The following is a 22,230-nucleotide window of genomic DNA, read 5'->3' as shown; positions in this document are numbered from 1 at the left end:
ATTTGATTGTTTTATTTTTATTATTTTATTACTTCCCTTCTATGTGACTTTACCGAAAGAACCAAGAAGATTAATCCCTGCAGTCACGAAAGCTTTAAATCGAAATTTATGACTGCCTTTCATAAACAAAATGTGGCAGAGTCCATCTTGGGCTTTAAGGCTTTAGCAGCTAAGGGCTATTCGGACAAAATGCAACGAAATAAAAAAAAGGCGATGGATGAATCCATCAAAACGCTAGCAACAAAAAAAATCCACTCTTCAGAAGCTAAACATTTCGCAGGCACGCCACCGCATTTCGCGCGATCTGGTAAATCTTGTCATTCGTTCCCCGTGTCTACGAGTAACCCTGGGGTACCCTCCACAGTAGGGAGCACTCTCCGTGCATGGCTTTATAACCGACCAGACGGCAGGCGCGCGGGCCCCTCTCGGCACGACCCCTCCGCCCGCACCGCCCACGCTGGACGCCCTTGAAACCGCGCGACTGCGACAGCTACGGCGACGACGACGACGACGAATTTGACGACGAAGATGGCGATGACGACTCTTTGCTGCTGCGACCGCTGCTCCCTCCGTCGCTGCCTCCGCCGCCCGCCGTGGCTCCCCCCTGGGACCTGGCGCCTCCCTGAGCCCCGGGGGGCGCCGGCTTCTGCGCCGTGGCCTGGCTGTCGGGGTGCTCGCTCTCCGCGTGGCTCTGCAGAGCCTCGGCGTCCTCGGCTGTGTGTCCGCAGTCCTCGCACACGTAGAGCTTGGCACGCCGCTCCTTGTACGCGTACTCCTGCTCCTTGCCGTGGATCTTGCGCAGGTGCGACTCGAGCGAGCAGCGCTGCGTGAACGCCTTGTCGCACAACTCGCACCGGTAGGGCCGCACGCCTGCACGGGAACGGTGGGGGGGGAGGGCAGGGGGTGTCCCGTTGACCGCCGAATCTCGGAGCGCGCAAGCGGTTTGGCGTAAACTTTACTTAGAGAGGCGTAGCGCTGCTGTTTTTAAAGACATTGTACTGTACTCGCCGCAGAGATCTGGAGCGGCATGACCGCACTCTACGATAGCTGGCGCCAAACTGCCACACGCCCTCCTCCCGCATGGCCTTTCACTTCCGATTCCGTTCCGATGACTTAATCGGAAGAAAAACCGATGACGTGCACGTATGTCATCGGAACGGGAAAGGGTTCAAATACAGCTCGCGTGGGTTTTTCGCGGTTGTGCTGCACAGATCGGAGGTGCGTGATGTTCCGACGTAACTCGCTGCACGTTGCTGCGAGCATCTTCGTGAAGTGGATTCTTGCCGAACAACACGCGGTACACAACTAAGTTGGAATATGGATAAGTCCTCGGGTCTCCTGTCATGGTAAAATGCACCCTAAAAGGAAAGAGATTTCAGGATGTGCTAACCATCATCCAAAATGCAACTCGGGACCTGAAAGCCATTCCTGAAAAAAGAGTACCCAGAGATGCCTCGACAAATATGATCGCTGGAATCATCACTTGTGTTCGATCAGGAGGCGACCAGTTTGAAGGAGATACATTTGATTGGGTTTTGTCTGCATAAACAGGAGTCCCGGTACTTTTTAAATCAACACTCGTACAGCGATTCCTCCCGTAATGCGTGTTTCCTTAAAGCAGCACTTTTCAAGAATGAGTCTACCTTGTTCAGCGAGGAATTACTGTCGTTGCTTAGTCCCAGATCTTTCCACGGTGTCATTCTCTCTGTGGTCTTTTCCCCCGTGTTTCCCAATTGCATTTACCCGCCACGTAAATTAAAACCGCGGTTATCTTCTGCAGGGGCATTTTTTTCGCCGAGTAGTTGTGTTCATTCACAGTTGCCGACTAATGTGCCTGATATTTTTCCCCCACTGTCGCTGTACACAACTTTGCTGTTCGGCAAATGGCAGAGTAACAAAATCGTGCTTTCGCTGCGTTGCCCAAGCTTGCATTTAGTGCTAAAAAATCGGAAGGAATTTCTGAACTCGTGCAAATATACTTATATATTTTATTTATTATTACTTTTTATTTAAAGCTTTCATGACTGCAGGGTTTCATATTCTTGGTTCTTTCGGTAAAGTCACGTAGAAGGGAAACAATAAAGAACATTTTCTTGCTGTGGATTTCACACGTCGTGATAATTTTATTGTTTTATATTTTTTTATTATTTTATTGTTTCCCTTCTACGTGACTTTACCGAAAGAACCAAGACTATTATTATTACTTGTTCATTTGTAGTGCCTTGCTTGCCTTTTCTCCGTTTTGCACTCCTATCGTGTTTTCGTATCATGTCATTAGTTTTTGTATAGTTTTTTGTTGTCACTTGCCCACCCGCCCCCTACTGGACATCTGTGAAAGAAGCTTCGTAGCTCATCGGATTCCCTCCAGGATAAATACAGATTCCGTTTGTCGCCGAGGCTCACGGTTCGAATCCAGTGGCCGACCTGGTTACTACTGCGGTGAGTAACGAACGTGATCACTCTTCGCGCCGTTCTGCTTCACTCGGTGGACGTTAAAGATCCGCCTGGCGTCATTTGCGAGAGAAGACCGTGACCGGTGGTCGAGACTAACAGAGTGGCACTCAAAGAAGGGAACGCACCCGATTATGTATGTACACATGTTTAACCTCTTTCACACTGTACGTAGCCAACTGCGGAGAAGCAGTGTTGAAATCCGCTCGCAAGACCGTGAGAGAGAAGACAACAGCTTGGGGAGGCCTTCACCCAGCACTGGATCGATCACGTCTGACGACGATGACGATGACGACGACGACGACGAATGCACCACAGTTGCCGACGTGCACCTACCGGTGTGCGTCCGGATGTGGCGCTTGAGGTCGAAGGTGTCGTTGAAGCCCTTGCCGCAGAAGCGGCAGCTGTGCTTGCGGAAGTCGCTGTGGCACTTCATGTGGCGCGTCAGCATGCGCTGGGACTGCAGCGCCTTGCTGCACACGCTGCACGTGAAGCCCGACGGTTTGGCCCCGCTCGTGATCTGGACATGAGAGCGGATTGGGGGCGGGAGGGGTTGGAAAAAAGTTAATCAGGAGTCACGAGAGAAGGGTCGGCACCATCGGCAGGTGAGAAAAAGTATCTTTCTACTGTGTGGGTCAGCGTTCTTCGCTAATTTTCAGAGGGGGGGGGGGGGGCACTTTCGCCGATAAGGCGACAGCGTGAGGATTCGCCACACCGCCTTCAAGGGGTGTTTCCACGATTGTGTTTGTCCGGGGGAGGGGGGGGGGCGCTCGTGGCCTGCAGGCCTCGCGATGAGGAACGCTGGCGGTACGACCCCGTCAACACGGAGGGAGGGAGATGCACGGCACAACCGTGACAAACCCTACGCAGTCGTATTAGACGGAGAAATTTTGCAGATTTTCATTGTTCATCACCGTACAGTTCTGTGAATTTGTAACATCTAATTTCTTTAGAATTGCTTTTTGTCTTTAGTTTGTCGCACCTCCGATTAGCATGGTTGGCTACGTACGGTGCGAAAGAAGTTCAGCATATGTACATACACATATTAACATTGTTTTATTATCATTATTACAGGAGAGCCTCAAGCCTGTTTCAGGAGGGTCCGGCCAAGATTTCGCAGTAGGGGGCGATGTTACTACGTGTGATCCCAATTGTGTCATTTGCAGGTCATTTTTTTAGCATTGCGACGTTTGGCCAGTGCCAATTAGAATGTGTGTTTTATTATCCATGGGAGGAAGCCAGAGGAAATCCATGAAGAACAGGGGAGAGAACATACAAACTTCGCGCACAAAGGGGCCCGAGTCAGGAATCAAACCCAGGCCCCTTCTTGCTGCGATGCACAAGTGTTAACCACTGTGCCACCCTGTCGCCTGAACAAGCAGACGGTGCGAGTTCTGTGAATGTGAACGTATTTTGCAACGGGGAGCGGTAATGTAGTGGTTAGCGCACTGCGCTACAAACCCAATGACCCACGTTTAATTCCCTGGGGAGACAAAGGCTGCCGGGCGTGGAGTTGGCCGCTCACCCCCTCGTGTGCATTGCCGGCCTTCATAGGCGCTCGCTAACAGCCCTTGCCCCAACCGTCTGTTAAGGCTATACGGGGGACCTGTGTCTTTGTATGTATGTTTAACTTCTTTCGCACCATACGTAGCAAACCGTGCCTATTGGTAGCTGATCAGGCAAACAGTTCAAACGTACAAAAGGTGTATATATAAATAAACGCATTGCCATTCTAATCACAATTGTAACGTCTTGCTTGCACTTTGCATTATGATGACTAAAATGGTTCTTTACAGTCATTGTATGTTGAACTTATGTCTCACCGTACGTAGCCAACCATGCTAATCGGAGGTGTAGAATGAGGCTATATGGGGATCTTTGATGTTCTACTAGTTATCACAGCGAGCGGAAGAAGCACAGTGGTAGGGTGTGCGGCTCGCCATCGGAAGATTGCGAGTTCAAATCCCGCTCGTGGCTCGATTATGGCACGCTGTAAATCGATGTAGGATAAGAAAAGACTCGGGCCATCATCCCTCTGGGCCAGATGAAATGAGTACCACTTTCTGGGAAAGTCACCAGTGATTGTCCTATGGGAAAAAAACCATCACCGCCATAGGGATGTGGAATTTTCACCACTGGCTCAGGGTTGTAAACAGGAGACAAACATCACCCCATGCTCAATTGAGCAACTTTGTGTGATTCAGGTAAGGGTTTTCACTTCTGAGGTACGACAACAGTGAGACTTATGAGAAGAGGTCACAACACTGCATTGAAACACGTTGTCATGAGTAGTGCATTGCTACGCAACAAATAAAAGCTCGGCCTTTTAACGTCCCAGGAAAAAAAGTATACATTATGCCAGACAGCTACCTCAAAGAGAGGAAGACCCTGGGAAAATCAGGACAGGTGGCAACCCTAGATACACGTATGGGGGGGGGGGGGGGGGGGCATTCAGCACGGTCACCCCTGAGGCCGCGCTGCCACAGATGAATGGTGCCCCGTGGTGGATCTGTAAGATTAGCCGGCACCACGGACGCTTCACACCTGACGGGGAACGATGCAACGGCACACACCCGTGTACGCACGCTCGGCCGCGGGCCTTATCACGGGCAAGAACCCGATCAAAACAAAAACTCGGCACTGTTTTGGCAACACCGCCCACCTCTGGGTCTGAGCGCGTATATATTTGACGAAAGAAAATACTTGGCTGTGAAAACGATGGATAACATGCAGAAATGTTTGACAACTCATCGACTGCTGGATGAAGGCTTCCCCCCCCCCCCCCCACACGCTCAATTATTCATGGGGATTGTTGGGTTTCAAAATACTTTGCTACGTTCACCGGTATACCGCGCAGCACTGGTGGTAAGCTGTGACCGGGAATATAATTCAGGGAACCACGTTAATAGTGCAGCGTGTTAACCGCTGTACCACTACCCTCCGTAAAATGAACAAAAAAGGTAATAGCATCATTGGAACCTCATTTGCCAGTAAAAAATATGATAATTGTTTTTTTACCCTTCTATCTGGCAACAAAACTGACCAATTATCATATTTTTTTACTGGCAAATGAGGTTCCAATGGTGTAAATGCTTACCCCGAGCTCTCATACTCTGATGGTGCATTGTCTTTGAGTTGTGCGCATTTTAGCGTCATCTGGTCCAACACCATGTGAGACTAGGCTCTAAGGAAAGCTGTCTCGGGTGTGGACCAATCAACTTCAAGGACAGTGCATACATTATCAGAGTTATGTTTTTTGTTTGCATTATGACTGCAGGTATTGTGGTCTATGCAAACATGACTCCTTGTAAAAAAAAGGTGTCAGTTTTGTTGCCAGATTGAAGGGTAAAAAAAACAATTATCAGGTAATAGCATGTTTAAAACTGTACGGACCATTGTCAATCCACTGCGCTATGAATGCCTCACCACGCCGCGTGAGTCGTGGGTGCCGCTTGAACATTCTTCGCCACGCTAGTCGATGCTGGTTGGTGGAGGGGGTCGCGCCTCGGACTTATTCAGATAGCACCACTGATGTTAGCCGTGGCTGGGACAGAGACAAACTCGTGTCGCTGGGTTTATAGAACGGTGCGCGAACCAGAATAAGAATATTTACTTCGACTGGACGAATCCGATGAGCCACCACCACCCCTCATGTACTGCAACGACTCTTGTTAACGGGACATAGTACACCATTGCATGTGTGTTTGAATAGGATGGCCAATCTTCAATAGGGCACCATGGCAGACGATTTACGTGTAGAGCGCATACCCGTTCCAGTTGTGAGTGCTATTTGAGTTATTGTAGTGAAAGTGTGAATAAAATACATTAATGAATGTAGTGGAAACATGGGAATCGAAAAACGTTTATTCTTACAATTGTGATTAAACGCATGAATCGTGAGTTTCAGAATAAATTTTGATTGGTGGATCGACGCATCGATGAGCATCTCCCCATGCTCGTTAAAATTTAATTTGGTTGATGAAAGAAACGATTGGCCTGATAAAAAAAACCTTTACCTAAATATATATTGCAAAAGAGATGGGACCTCATGGTGCAACCACTGGTTATATATAGCACAACGAATGAAGTAAGCGTATGCTGCGTGCCCGTAGACAGGTAGATTCAATAAAATAGGATCAACTCCCATTGCTGGCGTGGATACATTTCCAGTCGACTCTAACTGGAGCAAAAAAATATTCGTTGCTATAAGCGACAATTGAAAAACCGTTACGCAACTTTATACTAAAGTTCGGTTCATATTAGATCACCTCTACAAGAGTTATTGTGCCAACTCCATGGCGGACGGATGGAAGAGACAAACGGACGCGCACATGCGCCAACGCTTTCGCGCTTCCGTTTAGAGACTCAACGCTTTCTTTAAACTTTTACGACGGTCAACGACCTACCAATGGATCTTCCCGTCCCACAGCGAGCGAGCCTCACCTTGATGCGCGACCGCACGTAGTGCGGATCCCGGGCCCCGCCCCCGGTGCCGCCAACCCGCTCCCCGCCAAGTGCAGGCCTCGCCGTGGCCGGGCTCGCCGCGGCCGGGCTCGCCGCGGCCGGGCTCGCCGCGGCCTCCTCGCCGCACGGCGGCGGCGGGGTCGGCGAGCGCTCCCCGCTGGATGTGGCCGATGGAGACGTGGGGCACAGAGAGCCCTCCTCATCGCTGCCACTCGACGCGCTGTACCCAACTGCACGACGGGGAACAGCGGATGGGGGCGGGTGGGCAGCAGCCAAAGTCAAGGGGACAACAGGGTGGGAAACCTACGGCTTGCAAGTCAGATGCGGCCCGTGGCTTCCTTTCATATGGCCCACAGTGTCACGAGGCCTGCCACTTCCAAAGGGCTCATGGACGATATTTATCCATTGCATTATTTTTTATTATTCTGACAAGAGCCCGGTACAGAGCGCGCACAACAACAAGGGAAGGAGGCACAGAAATTCCACGGGCAGAAGCCCAAACACAGCTCATGGGTTGGAGGAAAGGGGAGATCGCTGGAAGCATCTTAGCCTCACTAATCGGGTACTAGAGGGGAATATTTCCTACCTGGCAATGGTGTGTTTTACATTTTAGCGCCATCCTCAATCACGGCGGCCACTGCAAGGGACTCTTGCAATGACAGAAGTGGCTGAGGTGCGCGTGGGTTCAAGCATTGATGCCAAAGATATATTTTTTAAAGTCCTATTCTACCCTCGGTATGAACATGCCAAGTGGAGGGAAATGCCAGCTCGTGAGACGCTGCCTGTGAACATAACAGATAAGGGGACACGGAAAAAACAACAATAATACTGGTAGGAACCTCCTGGTTACACCAGCCCACAGGGGATTATTGTGTCCGTCCGTCGTGCATCCAAAAATGGGAGGAGTGGGGCTGGGTGGAGAGGGGCTGGGTGGGGAGGGTGGGGCTGGGCGGGGAGGGGCTGGTCACCCCGTGGTGCCCTTATAAAACTCAACGTTTAACCGACTCACGCCGGCTTCTGCCCGCCCTCACAGTCGGGCATATTTGCGGAATACACCACGCCGCCGTTGACCCTGGCCATTGACCGAGCAATCCAACGTTCCTACCAGCTCCATACGCAGGAATGTGTTTTAGGAGGGTCCTGCAATGCAATGTTTCTCACCTCATTAAAGTAAGACATAGTCCAATAAAAACAACCTTATGGAGGCACTCATCTAGCGATGGATTGACAAACGACTGTAGTTTGTTATTTCATACCTATTAACCCAGACAAAAATTAAGTGGTCACAACCCCACTGATGAGAATCCAAAAATACAAAACCGGGGTCCAACTTTTTTTCTGCTAAAACAACTGCTGCTCGGAGACAATTTGTTCTCGAAAGGCTCCGAGGCTGATGGACTAAACTGCGACTTTTAATTTCCACGCTCGTCTTAATTGTGGCTGCTACAGCCATTTCAAACCTCTTAAAACAGTCTGCATCAGCAGCAGACCACGCTTTCACACCGTATGACGGACGCTTGTGTTGCGCCCGAAACGTCGTGATCTATTTTATTTTATACCTACGTGACTTTACCGAAAGAACCAAAGAGTATGGATTCCTGCAGTCACGAAAGCTTCAAATCAAGATTGAAAATGTCCAAGTTAAAAAAAGAAAATCAAGCACACAAAATTTTAAAATGTATACCGACCGTGTATTAAGTTTACTCTTTGCTTGAACGTCAACCACACACATATACGCTATATTCTTTCAACATTTTTATTTGAAACCCGAATGGGCCAAGGAAATCCCCTTCAGCGGTCCATGAGGGATTCTGAGTCTCTTTCACTTTTTAAAATCACATCTTAAATCTCACCTATTTGTGCTGCAGGCTTTCCCCTTAAAATAAAAAAAATGTTGTCTGATTAGATTACTCTGTAATTATTATTAATCATTTTTCTAAGTTCTTTATTTTATTGGAATTTCGAGTGTAGTTGATATTATCAGCTTTCTATTTCACTTAGATCGTATCTATACAGTACTTGTAAGTGTAGTTTTAGTTGTAAGTACTGTACATCGCTTTGAGATACTTCAAATGAAAGGCGCTTTTATAACAGAGAGGTTATTATTACCATTCAAAACAGAGCATGTCAACTCAATGTCACCTATGCAGGACAGGCGATGACATTTCACGTGTCTCTACGTTTTTCATTTGATCTCCTTAAAGGGTACAACACCAATTCAGACTTTCAAATTTGTCAACTTCCTAAAAACACTGCCCCAGCTTTCTCAGAGCCCCCCGAAGCATAAACGGAGGCCTCAGCTGAAAGTCAGTCAATTATTCTGTCCCTCCATCCTCTCCCCGATTCTCAGTTTGTTTCACCCCAAAGGCCCATTGAGCCAAGCAGCTCATTTTCAATGGTGAAGGGGCATTGCCCGGACCTCTGAAATCCTCTGTATGTTTACGTTTGCAGCGCTGAGTTAATTAAGAACGTAGTGAGCGCGCATTCTCATGGAAAGTCGATTCGTTACATAAGTACGTCGCCAGACGGGTAGCACCACGCATATATACACACACCGATGCTAGAATGCAACGTGATATCGCAGCAGGTGCTGGCACGTGTTAAGACATGCTTGCAATACATTTCGTTTTGCAATGTCGTAGGGCAATTGTCTTCATAAGCTCTGCTATTGGCCTGTAACCTGTCTTGATCTAGTCAACACTTTCGTTCAGAGTCTTCGTCGAGCTGAGAAACCCTGTGTAGTTTTACTAAAATCCTCGTCTGGGCGATTTGATTCAATCATCCTTCTAATTCTGGTGGAATTAAGCAGGCAAATATTTTGGTCCCGTGCGTAGCAAATTGCATATTGGTGCGAGGGGTCTGCAATTTTCACGGAATAATATCATCAGGTCTGACGATCATTTAGTAAATCTGTTTATATACACATATAGCCATGTTGGTGTCCGTCAATGCACTGAAGTTCTGAAAACTTTACTAAATTATCTGAGCCTGCTTCTTCGTGCAGACTGAGTTAACGTCGTCTCAGTCTCACGGTTTTGTTTTTTTATGGGCAGCGGTAGTCGTAGTTGAATGGTGATGGTGGTGATGGCAGAGTGATGGTTGTGATGGTGGTGATAATGGACGGCAGTCGTAGTCATGGTCACGCCCGACAATTTTCGTCCATAGTCACCGTTGACTAAAATAAAGATGTTAAAAAAAGACTTTGTTGGGAAACATTTTAGTCAACGAAATGAACACGCGTCACTGCACTTGGCTAGGTCTCCATTGAATGCAAAGCAAGACTTGTATCCTAAAGGGGCTCTCAACTACTTCAAATAAATAAGGAGAAATAACAATGACTGGAATACATTCGTTCATAGATTATGCCGTAGTGTGACGGTTAGCGCGCTGGACTTGCAACCCAGAGGTCTGCCGGTTCGATCTTGCGGTGCGGCAGTTTTAATGGATGGTGCAATTGTCTTAAATCTCGCCACCTCTTTCCAGTATGAATGTGTAGAGTACGACGCTTCAGCCTTGTCCGGGAGTTCGTACCCACAACGGTGAGGTGCTCCAGTAAATAACGCAACGCCCATCAGAATCGGAACACTGAAACCGACACCGATCCCCTGGGGCTCCCTGTTCTGGTAAACATTCTGCCACCAAATATCCACCGAGATATCGCGCAAACTGCAAGAGAGTGTCCGCGTTTTACTTTCAAATGACTGCCACCTACCTACCCATCATCAACCAAAACCGTAGCAATGACACCTCGCCACCGACTCGAGTCGCGATCCAACCTTCTGGGATCGCACCTCGTTGACTTGATCATTCCTCCTCGAAGACTCGGGTGGAGCCATCGACCGTATCAGAACATCAACAGACCGATGAACGGCACATATCCTTCATAAAAAAAACAAAAATTAAAGATAAGCCGCAGTGCGCCTTGCAGCCATGCCACCCGAACTATGGACCATACATACCACAGAGTAAACCACTGTAGCATGTGCTCCGTCAAGGGAGGCATTGCAAAAAACTAAACGAACTTTAATTCTAGATTTGAAGCTTTCGTGACTGCAAGGATTCATATTCTTAGGTTTTTTAGGTTTTGTCGGTAAAGTCACGTAGGTATTTTATTTTACTTTTATTAATTTTAATGTTTTACCTACGTGACTTTACCGAAAAGACCTAAGAATATAAACGAACTTTCTCCCGAAGCCCTCTCTCGTCGTGGCTAGCAGACCACGACGTTGGCATGCCGCTGCTGAACATCGTGTGTCTGCCGTACGCAAGCATAGAAGAGTTCGTCGATCGGCAGGTGTGGCACGTGGTGGCGTTTAAGTGTGTTGTGGGTAACTCCCAGCGCATGTAACACGCCCGGCCAGCGTGGAAAAGTAGGTCAAAAATACGGCCGGCAGTGTCGTGAGCCGGGCTATTGCAGGGCTGCGCCTTCATCTATCAACCCCCTTTTTTTCGCGTGGACCGAAGCACGCACGACGTGCCCGTTAAGTCGTTATACTCCGCTCCATTAGAAGCCCCGGAGAACAAACAGTGGTCAGTGGCCCGGCCCCGGACTCCCCCCACCCATCCACCCACTCACCCCCATCCCCGTCAGCCACCCGCAGGGCAGGCGGTGTTGCCACAGCGGGAGAGCCGGGCAAACAAAAGCCACGCGATCATTAAGCCCGAGGCAGGTTAGCGGCGCAGGGAGTGTCCAGTGCTCCCAGGTATTACCTTAAGTGGTATGCGTTTGGCAGTTAACTGGAGGTAACGGTAGTTTTACCATGGGCCCCCCACCCCCATCATCATCAACATCATAAGACTATGGCACACGCTAGAAGGATTGTCGGGGTGAGTGGATGGGGGGCGGGCATGAACGTGGATTCAGTATGCACCGTGTGGCTGATGGGATGCGTTTTAAATACTGTACGGTACTTCTATGTGTTTGTGTGAAGGGAAGCGATACGGGCGTCAGGCTGGGGACTACGATTTAGCAGAGGGGTTGGTCCCTTGCCTAGAGACGGCCGGTGGTTAACAAGAATTGGATCGTGGCGGGCCGAGCTCTGTTGATGAGCCACTTAATATTCTTGGTTCTTTCGGTAAAGTCACGTAGAAGGGAAATAATAAAATAATAAAAATTTTACATTATAAAATACAATTCTCACGACGTTTCGGCCACAACGCAAACAACCGTCATCAGGTGAAGAAACTGAGCTGTGAATTTTATTTCATTCAGTTTTATTTGTATTATTTTATTATTTCCCTTCTACGTGACTTTACCGAAAGAACCAAGAATATGAATACCTGCAGTCACGAAAGCTTTAAATCGAGAGCCACTGAATGTGCAAAGTTTCCTCCGTGTTGAACCAGTGCTGCTGAATGTATGTGCTCCCAGGAGGCCGAGTGGCTGATGGAATGCCTAAACAAATATTGTGTATGTATTTGTTCATGTGGATGGAGAGATGTGGGAATGAAGCGTATTGACTACTTGATTTAACGGGGAGAAAGGTGGAACACAATGCATCATGGATGTCTGTGTGTAGCGGCTAGCACGCTGCGCTACAAGCCCTGCGACCTGAGTTCGATTCCCGCTCACGGTCAACACCAGCGACGATTATCTGAACCGGTCTTGGGCCTCCCCTAGGTCGACTCGGCCTCAAATGAGGACTTTGTGCGGTAAGCATCGCTACTGGGGAGACAAAGGCGGTCGGGCGTGGTGCTGGTCACCCACCCTCTCGTGTGCCTTTTTGGCCTTCATCGGTGCTGCTCGCAAACAGCACTTGCCCCAACTCGGCCACCTGAGCTCGATTCACGGCCACGATTAACGCCATCATACGAGTGGTGAGTGATCGCTATCAGTCGTGGTCCAAAGCAACCCTCAACCCCTGCCCCCATAGCAAGCCACACGGGAGGGCTAGCGTGGTGAAGTATGGTCAAACAAACCCGCACGGCCGAAAAGACGTGGGGAGACCTTAACCCGACAATCGATTTACAGAGGGCTGCAGATTATTCGTTTTTATTATTTAGGGCAAATACCTCTTGTAAGACATTTTAATTGAAGCTATTCATCGCGTCAAACAAGCGCTTGCTATTGTAGTATATGCACAATATATGATGGCTGTATTGTGAGGACATTTATAAGTTCATAACTTTTATGAGCATCTCGATGCACATTTGGGAATTCGGTATACGAGCTCAGATATTCCGTGATGGTTTTGGAATTTTGCTAAATACATAGCGATCCATGTATAGACTCCCCGCTCAAATAACAGGGAGAGATAATATAAAACGCAACATTTTATTCCAAAGCCTCCACACGTTTCCTCACCAAGCGCAATGCAAATTGTTCAATGTTTTAACACTCTACTCGGTAAGATATGGAGTCATTGCTTTCACAATATTCAATCACCTGCTGGGAAGTGGGAACGTCATGAGAAATCAGTGGAATATCTATAAATTAATCTGGATATCTGTGAAAAAGAGCTGTATAGCTCATAGGTTTCCTCGAGTATAAATAAATATTCAGATTCTGATCATACTGCAAATAAAGGGAAAAACAACGACACAAGTTTCCGTCTCGCCACACAAAAATAAAACGCGCCTTTCAAAAGCCACTGTTGTACTGCACTTCTAGGACCTGACGGTAACGATCCTCGCATTCAACAACTCGCATTGACCAGCGTGGTGAGGTATGGTCGATTGACCGCCACGAGACGTGAGAGGGTCCTCGTCAAACCGTGAGTTGACGAGACGGGGGCTGTACAGGTACGAACGAGGCATGCCGCCCGGTCGACTTCACTTAAAAGTTTACACGGTTTTGTTTAACATTGAGATAAAATGACTGTGCGGTGGGGGGAGCAGGGTGTTCTGTTTGTCGTTGTGTTATATGGCCATGCATGCATGCAACTGGGTCGGAGTTTGTCTTTGGGTGGGGGTGGATGGGAGGAGAGTGCGTGAGGAATGGGACTGGTCGTTAGTGGAAGGTGTTGTTAGGCTCAGATTACGCCCATTGAGCGCGTCTCAAAAGGCCGGGGAAGGGGCCTGGTTGATGGAGGGAGGGACAAACAGGGAACTAGAGATGTAAGGGAGGAGGGGACACACGTAGATGGACGGAGATGGGAGGGAGGGGACACGGAGGGAGGGAGGTAGTAGATACGTTGTGTGCGGGTGGGAAGAAATGTGGAGGTCCTGATGGGCTGCAGTGGGTGTAGATGGGTGGGTCGCTAAATGGCGTTAATGATTGCCGCATTATCGGGCCCGTTAGCCTACCATAGCGCAAGTCTGATAACGCGAGCAATCCCTCGGGCGCCATTCCGTTATAAGCGAGACTCGGGGCGAGGAACCGCGCATGGCCGCGCAGCATCCCGCGGGGTCGCACCGCGAGACCTCGGGAGGCTTTGCGGCGACTCGTGCGGGCGGCGCACGGCGAGGGTAACGACCTCCACGACCCACTCTCAAAGAGAGTGGGGCACGCCAACGAAACAGGCATCGGCAGGCACCATGTTTGTCTCAACGGTGAGAATTTGAATCGGCACGGGTGTAACGGACCGCTCGCTGCGTCTTTTACGCAGCATTCATGGTCACCTAGATGGACGTAACGGTGAGACTGGTGGATACCTTAATCGATGTGCGCATTACTTACGGCCAGGAAATCACTACGTTTGTGGAATGCGCTAAGCTATACACCACCAACGCCTATAGGCTGCCACCTGAGCTATAGCTCAGGTGACTTTTCGCACAGGTAAGTTTTCGGCGCAGGCCCGCGCAACGCAGCCCAGCGTTCGCTACCCCCTCGAACGCCATCCACAAACTCACCCACTCACCCTCGTTCGCTCAACCAACACACACCTACACCCACCCACCTACACCCACCCAGCTACACACGTCGCCGCTAAAACCCCCCGCCATCCGGCGCGCTTACCAGGCACATACGACTCGGCCCGCTCTTGATCGGGGAGGCTGCTCCAGTCTCGGGCGGGCTTCCTCTGGCACGGCTGTTTCACGAGAAAAGCACGTGGCATCCTTCTTGCCTTCTCGTTCCTTTCTCCCTCTTCGCTCTTTACCTGTGACGGGGCCCGCCACGAAGCACGAGAGAGCGTGCGAGAGAGAGAGGAGTAACGTGTAACTGGTACGAGCGAGCAGGAAGGAGGAGAAGGAGGAGGGCTTGATTCTGAGCATGTGGGAGGGAAGATAGGCGCACCTTTGCTGGCGTGAACGTAGCTAGGGGGTGGGAGGCGGAGCTGAGCGGAGAGAGGGTGGGAGGGAGTTGTTTTGTGCCCTGAGTTCCGTTACACCTTTGCCTATACAACTCTTTTTGTGTGTGTGTGTGTTCAAGATGTAGTTTCTCTCTCGCTCGCTCTCGCTCTTTCTTTCGTGGACGTGTTTGAGCAGCGATGAGCGGGGTTTTCTTTGGTTGTACGCCTGAAAAGGTGCCCTAATAAGCCGTTAGTAGTAACACCAATAATAATAACGGGAATAACAATGAACTTTATTTACACAGGAAGGGTTCACGGAGACGCAAGGATATTGTTCGGGAGGGCTCTGCTTCTGATTTGCTTTAGCACCTTTAGACAATTACATTAATGAGCGATTGGCGTTGTGAGGACGAGCGGGGATGAGACGCAATGCTCCGCACAGACGGATCGACGAATCCGTTGTGCTACCGACAAATTCACGGTCGCCTTGCGACATCAAGTTTTAAGTTTGATTTATTCGGTATAGCCCTGTGAGCCATTCGGCTCTTGAATCGGGTGCAACCGCAACAAACAAAAAACAAAAAACATGAACAAAAAAACATCTTAAAGTGACTATGTGCAAACAGAAAATCCAAGAAAAGACAGCAAAATATTGCAGAAAAGGCACCGTAAACCAACACTGTGTGCAAAAATCCCAGTGGGATGCAAGTCAAACAACAACAACCACAAGACAACTTAGATTAAGGCCATCAGTCTAACTCTGTACTACAACAAACACATCACCTGGTAAGACACCTGGCAATGCCAGGCAGTCTCCAAATGCAAGCCCCAACCAGGTTCAAATCAGCTTAGCTTGCGTTATCTGGCGCACTGAAAGTGATTTATCAAAAGTCGCCTGTTAAGGCTGACTACGTGATGTATTTGGGGATCTTACACGTGTTTAGATTCACGCTGTGGATGAGTGCATCCTTGTGTATAGTTTGTTGTCCTTCGCCGCACATAGGATCAGCACGATTGGCTACGTAGGGTGCGAAAGAAGTTCAACACACAAATACATGTCATGTTCATGCACAGGTATTTCGTCAATCCACTACTGGACGACGGCCTATCCGCGCCCTGCAGGGATGTAAGACTCTATTTGACCACACTTCACCATGCTGGTCTGTGCGATGGTTGGTTACGACGTGGAGGAGCATAGGCCGCGGCAGCACAGAAGTATGGTACAATAATGCGGTTACCTTGCTGTCCACACAGTCAGGCCACAGTCGATAACAACTCGTGGAGCATGGCGGTCGCCCATCCAAGCACTAGCCAGGCTCAAGCCAGCTTAGCTCGCGAGAGAGAGGGCGCGTTTCGGGTGATTTGTTCACGAGCACCTGTTTTTAAACATTCGAGTTTAAATTTGCCGACCGGCAGAGTATCACTAAGTGTCAAGGGTCATTCACAGGGACGTCCTATTTGATTTTTTTAGTCGGGAAATCACGACGATTGTGTACTAGCCCATAACGCTCAAACTCCACGCAGATCGACTTCCAGAGACCCGTTTGCTGTATCTTAGAGGTGCCCAGCTCGGCCAGGCACGAATCTCCCGCACGCAAAGGCTTCATCTCCGCGTGGTCCACCAACCCCGCCTCCATCATAGGAATGCGCCACTCAAATAGCTGCGACAGATACGACGATTACAATGCTAATGCGGATTTTGGTGATTATGATGGTTATTGATGATGCTGATAATGATTATGCTAATCTTGATGATAATAACAACGATGAGTACGATGACGCTGAAACTGCTGTTGATCACGACGATGTCGATTATGATGACGATGATGATGCTGATGGCGGTGATGCTAATGCGTAAGTATAATCCTTGTGCTACGGCTTTTGCTGGTGCCGCGAATGCTAATGATAATAATAATAAGAATGCAATTAGTAACACGCACAATAGTTCACGGTCATCAGTGCCCGTGACTCCGAGGCGTGGAGCTAGGCTCAGTGTCACTCGAAAGCCAGGGAAAATAGATGGGGCCTTTAAGAAAGAGGTGGGGCCCATTTAAGTGTCTCTTCAAGGTAAGTGTAGATCTGAATGCTGTTGCGATTGTGCAGTTGGATGATGATGGCATCAGTCTACTGGGCATCTGTGACTACTGGACGTCTGTTGAACAAGACAGCTTCATAGCTCATCGGATTCCTCCAGTATACATCTGGCTGTCACCTGATGAAGCTAGTTGGAATTACTGGCGAAACGTCGTACTCGGATTGTAAATGTTGTGGCTTGGCTCTCCAACACACCAGCGTGCTGTACCAGTGACGAATTGGCCACGTTCTGTTTAGGTGACAACCCTTACTAGTTGGCTGTGTCGGGTGGTGGCGGGTTTAACGACACATTTATATATTTACGCAAATTAACCCAAAAAAAACCTCTAATGGATAAATATTCTGATTCTGATTCCAGGCGGGTGGGGCCTGTCACGGAGAGACGACGCCAGGCGGCAATGATCACGGTGTTTGCCGCTTCGGTGGCTGCTGATGATGATTTATCCTGCTTCTTCTTCTTCCTCCCCCTCTTCTTTCTGATGTTGATGCCGAACAACGACTACGATCTCACATTCAGGTGGTCAAGTCCAGGTAACCACAGCGTCAGCAGCAGCAGAGTTGTATATCGCCGTGACGTCTCCTTCGTATTTTCTGATCGGGTTTTGCGTCCTTTACGTGTTGCGCGGTCTGTTATGAATGATCACAGGAGAGGTTTTTTTTAAATGCTTTATATTAAGTTCGCTTGCTTGCTTATGACCGTGCAAATCTTTCGGTCGTTTTTTAACCCACTTCCCGTGATCCAATCGAGCTGACATTTTCCACACAGATTCGTTGTGCGTGGCAATTAATGTTCGTGGAAATTTTTTTCCAAAATTTTACACTTTTTACGACAAAAATATTATATTTAATTACCAATTGCTTAATGCTGCCATGCAATCATCTGACCCATAGGTGGCAGCCATCTCAAGCCAGAGGACGAGAGGACTCTAGCCGCCACGCATATAAAGGATTTATAGTGAAAAACTTTGTTTTTACGGGTTATACTTGTTAAATTCTCCATTCGCACCCGCAGCCATGGTTTGTACAGGGTGGACCGTGAGCTTCGTGAAAGTTCCAACCACGGGCAACTTGTGCGTTGGGTCATGCCGCCGGTGATGCTGCTGCTGCTGCCGATGGTGTTATTAATGATGTTATTGATGCCGTGGCCCAGGTGAGGCGCGTGACTGCGGGTAAAAGACGACCATCGGCTCGTCGCCCACGCGCATGCGCTCGCCGGGTATAACGGTGTTGCCGGAGCGCGCAGGTAAATCCTGCCTGACCGGTTCGGCTCACGCCGACACCGTCACACCCCCCCCCACTCAGTCAGTCAAGCAGCCGCCTGGCCGGCAACAGCAACCCCAATCCCTTCCCTGCCGACCACCTACAACCAAAAGACAAAGATCCCCCGGGTAGCCTTTGGCGCACTTTTGGGGCAAGTGCTGTTAGCGAGCACCGATCAGGGCCGGAACGGCACACGATGGGTTAGTCAGAACCACACGCCGGCCGCCTTTGTCTCCCTCGTGGCGATGATTACGCAACGCATTTAAGGCCGAGTCTACCTAGGGGAGGCCCAGAACCGATTCAAATAAAAGTCACCGGTGTTGGTGGCCGTGAGCGGGAATTGAACTCGGGTGGCGTGCTTACCGCTACACCACCGCTCCCCCACCACCACCACCACACCCCACGTGAGCCCAGGTGAGCCACCTCGCCTCTCCCCCACCACCCATGCACGACTCCGCAGTTGTACCCCCGTTCAATCTCGTACATCTCGGCCAACTCACGCCATAGATAGACATGTGCACGCACAAACATAATACAAAGAACCCCCCCGTGGCGTCTGTTAATGTTGGAGTAAGTTGCTGTTTAGCGGCAGCGTGGCACCCGAGCCAAGTCCACCCGCCACCTTTGTATCTCCAGAGCAGATGGATTACCAACTGAACCATAAAAGGCTGTCGAAATCGGCGAGGTCCGAGACCGCTGTGGGGACCACTCGCCACTCGATCTGAGTCGAACTCGGCAGGCCGACTTTGTACCTCGCAGCGCAGTGCGCTAACCACTGCGCCACCGTTCCCGAAAAGTGCATGGACAAACGCATGCACCATACGCACACATGTACACTCTACACAGATGCAGATCCCCCGTATAGCCTTAATACACTGTTGGGGCTAGTGCTGTTAGCGAGGACCTAAGAACGCCGGGATGCACACGAGGGGGTGGGGTGGCCAGCGCCACGCCCGGCCGCCTTTGTCTCCCTAGCGGCGATGTTTACACACCGCGCCAGGCACTCGTTTGAGGCTGAGTCGACCTAGGTAAGGCCGTGAGCGGGAATCGATCTCGAGTCCCCGGCTTCCTAGCAGCGCGCTAACCGCTACACTACCGCTGGACATACACACACATATAAACAAAGCAAACTAACATACACACAAAACACACATAGAAACGCAGACGACAAAGATAAACATTCCCCGTAAGTCGCATAGACCGTTGGGGCAAGTGCCGGCAGATACACATATAACGGTTGACCGGAGATCTTCTATTCCTGACCAGGGCTCACGTCAGCGGTGAGTGATAATTTAACCAGTCTTGGGCGGTTATGATCGGGTTTCTTCTACGCAAACCCCTTCATCAGCTCGCAGTGACCCAGCGTGGAGATGTCCGGTCATATAGCCACCATAATCGACACATCGTGGGAGAGGGGTTTATCCAGCAGTGGATTGATAAAGGCATGCCAATGATTGTTCTTGTAAACATGCATCATTTGGGCCACAAAGTTGGCCCAAAGTTTTCACAATTATATAAATTATTGGTTTTCCGAGATTATTTTCAACATTTTTAGTTTTTTTCTAGTAATTGAAATATATATTTATTATGCTATTTTAAATACAATATCGTATGAGAAATTATGAATAAAAAAAAAGTCGTATTCACCACGAACAGAACGTTAAATACCGAAAGTAACATTTCCGCCCATCGTTTTCCAGCAGTAATTTATTTAAACAAGCAAACTATGGAACAATTTCAACGTTCTCCGATTCTCATCATCAGGATGTGGTCTGTTAAACAAATGCTGTTGGGTTGCCGGATGTAAGAGGTAAGAAGAACCCTGCAACAACGCTCGCGTAGTGCATATATTTACGTCCGATAATAATCGCTACCCGTTTAGCATTAGGTTCATTCGGCCTCAAATGAGTATCCGGTGAAAAGTATGAAAAATAAGAATAGGTTTTAACATTTCTTGCTATAAAGCTGACGTTTAGATTTTCAAACACCAAATGGATACTTTTTGCAAGCCATCACATCTGCATGAAGCACGCATGCTTGTGGGAAAACACGCAAACAAACATGCTCTGGTAATAGATTGCCTTCGAAACTGTTCGCCTACACTACAGACAGCCTTTTTTTATGTCATTCCCTTATCAGTGTCAGACCAGAGAACGCCAAAATGTGAACTGTGGCGTAAATAGCAACTGCGGTCGGGTGCGGTGCTGGTCACAAAATCCCTCCCGTGTGTACCGTGTCGTCGGGAATACGGCTTATTGATAACAGCACTTGCCCCGTAGCCGTCCCAAGGGTCACGGCGAATCGGAACGACCGCCCCGGGCCCCCCCCCGCGCTTCGATGTCACGGTGTCAGATGTAATGCTGCCGGTTTAGTTTGAAGGCGTCAGGGGCGGGGTGGGGGCAGTGCCGGATTAAGCTAGTGCATGGCCTGTAGCATGTTATAAAGGGCCCTAAAAATTTATACATAAATATAAAAACACACATTTTTACTTGCATAGTAAAGTCATTGTATTTTTTCATTTGCGATACAGCCAGATAATACGACAAATCGCTAACCTTAAACACACAGTCGTTCATAAAAGTTGAAGGCTGTATAGTACTATCGTAATAGAGCAAGTGCAGAATCACTGAACCGGAATTGATAGCTTGAAAGCATTTAGCGCGGGGCCCTTGACAGTGCGGGGCCCGTAGCATCTGTAGCTACTTGTGCTACTGGGATCATCCGGCACTGGGTGGGGGTCCACACAGTGTGGATTGCCCCGGGCCCCGCACCCCCCTATGGACAGCCCTGCCCGTAAGTTATGGGTTTGTACGTTGCATTTGCCTCTGTGTGCATGTTGCACGCGTGTGTATGTATAGGTTATGTTTGTGCGGTGGGCGTTGATTAACGACGCTTTGCGCCACAAAAGCGTGCGACCTGAATTTGATTGCTGGCTACGGTTGAGATCAGTGGCGAGCGATCGATGTCTGAACCGGTTCTGCCAGCCCGCCCCCCTGGTCGATTCCAACTTCAATGAGTCTCTGGTACTGTGTAATCATCAGCCAGAAGGAGACAAAAGGCGGCCACAAGCAGCTCCGTCGCGTTCTGTTCTGACCTTAGTAAATAAAATAGTCAAGAATAATTTCGAGAGCCCGTCCAAGAAGGAGATGGAGCGATGCAATCAGTCCGTGTAAAATGGTGAGAGATAGTGACAGCTTGGGGAAGCCTTTATCCATCAGTGGATTGAACATGGCTCCTGCTGCTCCTGCTGCTGCTGCTGCTGCTGATGATCATCATCACCTGCCCCAACAGTTTATAAAATGTTTACATGCGGCGGTGGTGGTGGGTGGGTGGTCGAGGGGAGATGTATTTGTCTCTCCCAGGTGTGCAAAAGATGCGGGACGATGCCTCGCCGCCACGTAGGGCCCATTCACCACGCGATGGGAAGCCCCAGCGGCACCCGCCCAGCTTGCGCTATGCGCCCAAAATTCCACAAACGCTCCCCGGGGGCGAACGGTGCGCGCATACCGCGCCACGCAAGGTGCCCGGACCTCCCTCATCGTGCGGAACTCGTCCAAAGGCCCCTTCACCGATCGAGCAAATTATTGGGCGACACCTGCGTTGACAGCGTTGCAACAAAACACTCGCTACCTCTCTGGTATCTCTCTGTCTTTAGAGTGCTGTGAAGAAGGGTCGTTGCCAAAAACGTCGCTTGTTGTACAAATATTTTTTTTAAAGCAGTGTTATTCACAAATGTGTTTAGTTAATTTGTGTGTTACATCTTGAATCCCTGCCTCACTTGATGCAGCAA

General features: G+C 49.3%; 1 protein-coding gene across 1 annotated transcript; it reads right to left on the bottom strand.

Moving 5' to 3' along the window:
- Positions 1-160: 160 nt before the first annotated feature.
- On the bottom strand, positions 161-14,912 carry OVOL2 (ovo like zinc finger 2). Its single transcript, XM_078857991.1, has 4 exons — positions 14,810-14,912; positions 6,895-7,169; positions 2,788-2,971; positions 161-870 (listed from the first exon to the last, which is right to left on the bottom strand). The coding sequence occupies exons 1-4, from the start codon at positions 14,910-14,912 to the stop codon at positions 491-493; spliced, it is 942 nt and encodes a 313-aa protein (XP_078714117.1). The 3' UTR covers positions 161-490.
- Positions 14,913-22,230: the final 7,318 nt, after the last annotated feature.

This window comes from Lampetra fluviatilis, chromosome 7 (assembly GCF_964198595.1).
Source record: "Lampetra fluviatilis chromosome 7, kcLamFluv1.1, whole genome shotgun sequence".
Lineage (NCBI taxonomy): Eukaryota > Metazoa > Chordata > Hyperoartia > Petromyzontiformes > Petromyzontidae > Lampetra > Lampetra fluviatilis.
Note: the sequence above shows the minus strand (reverse complement) of the source record. Positions and strands in the feature narration are given on the sequence as shown.

Bases quoted from the DNA above. Each gene is read 5' to 3' on its own strand.
- OVOL2 (XM_078857991.1), bottom strand. From the start codon at position 14,912: ATGCCACGTGCTTTTCTCGTGAAACAGCCGTGCCAGAGGAAGCCCGCC. The intron at 2,972-6,894 runs GTGAGGCTCGCT...TCTCATGTCCAG, and splicing joins ACGTGCGGTCGCGCATCAAG to ATCACGAGCGGGGCCAAACC. The intron at 871-2,787 runs GTAGGTGCACGT...GTTCCCGTGCAG, and splicing joins CCACATCCGGACGCACACCG to GCGTGCGGCCCTACCGGTGC.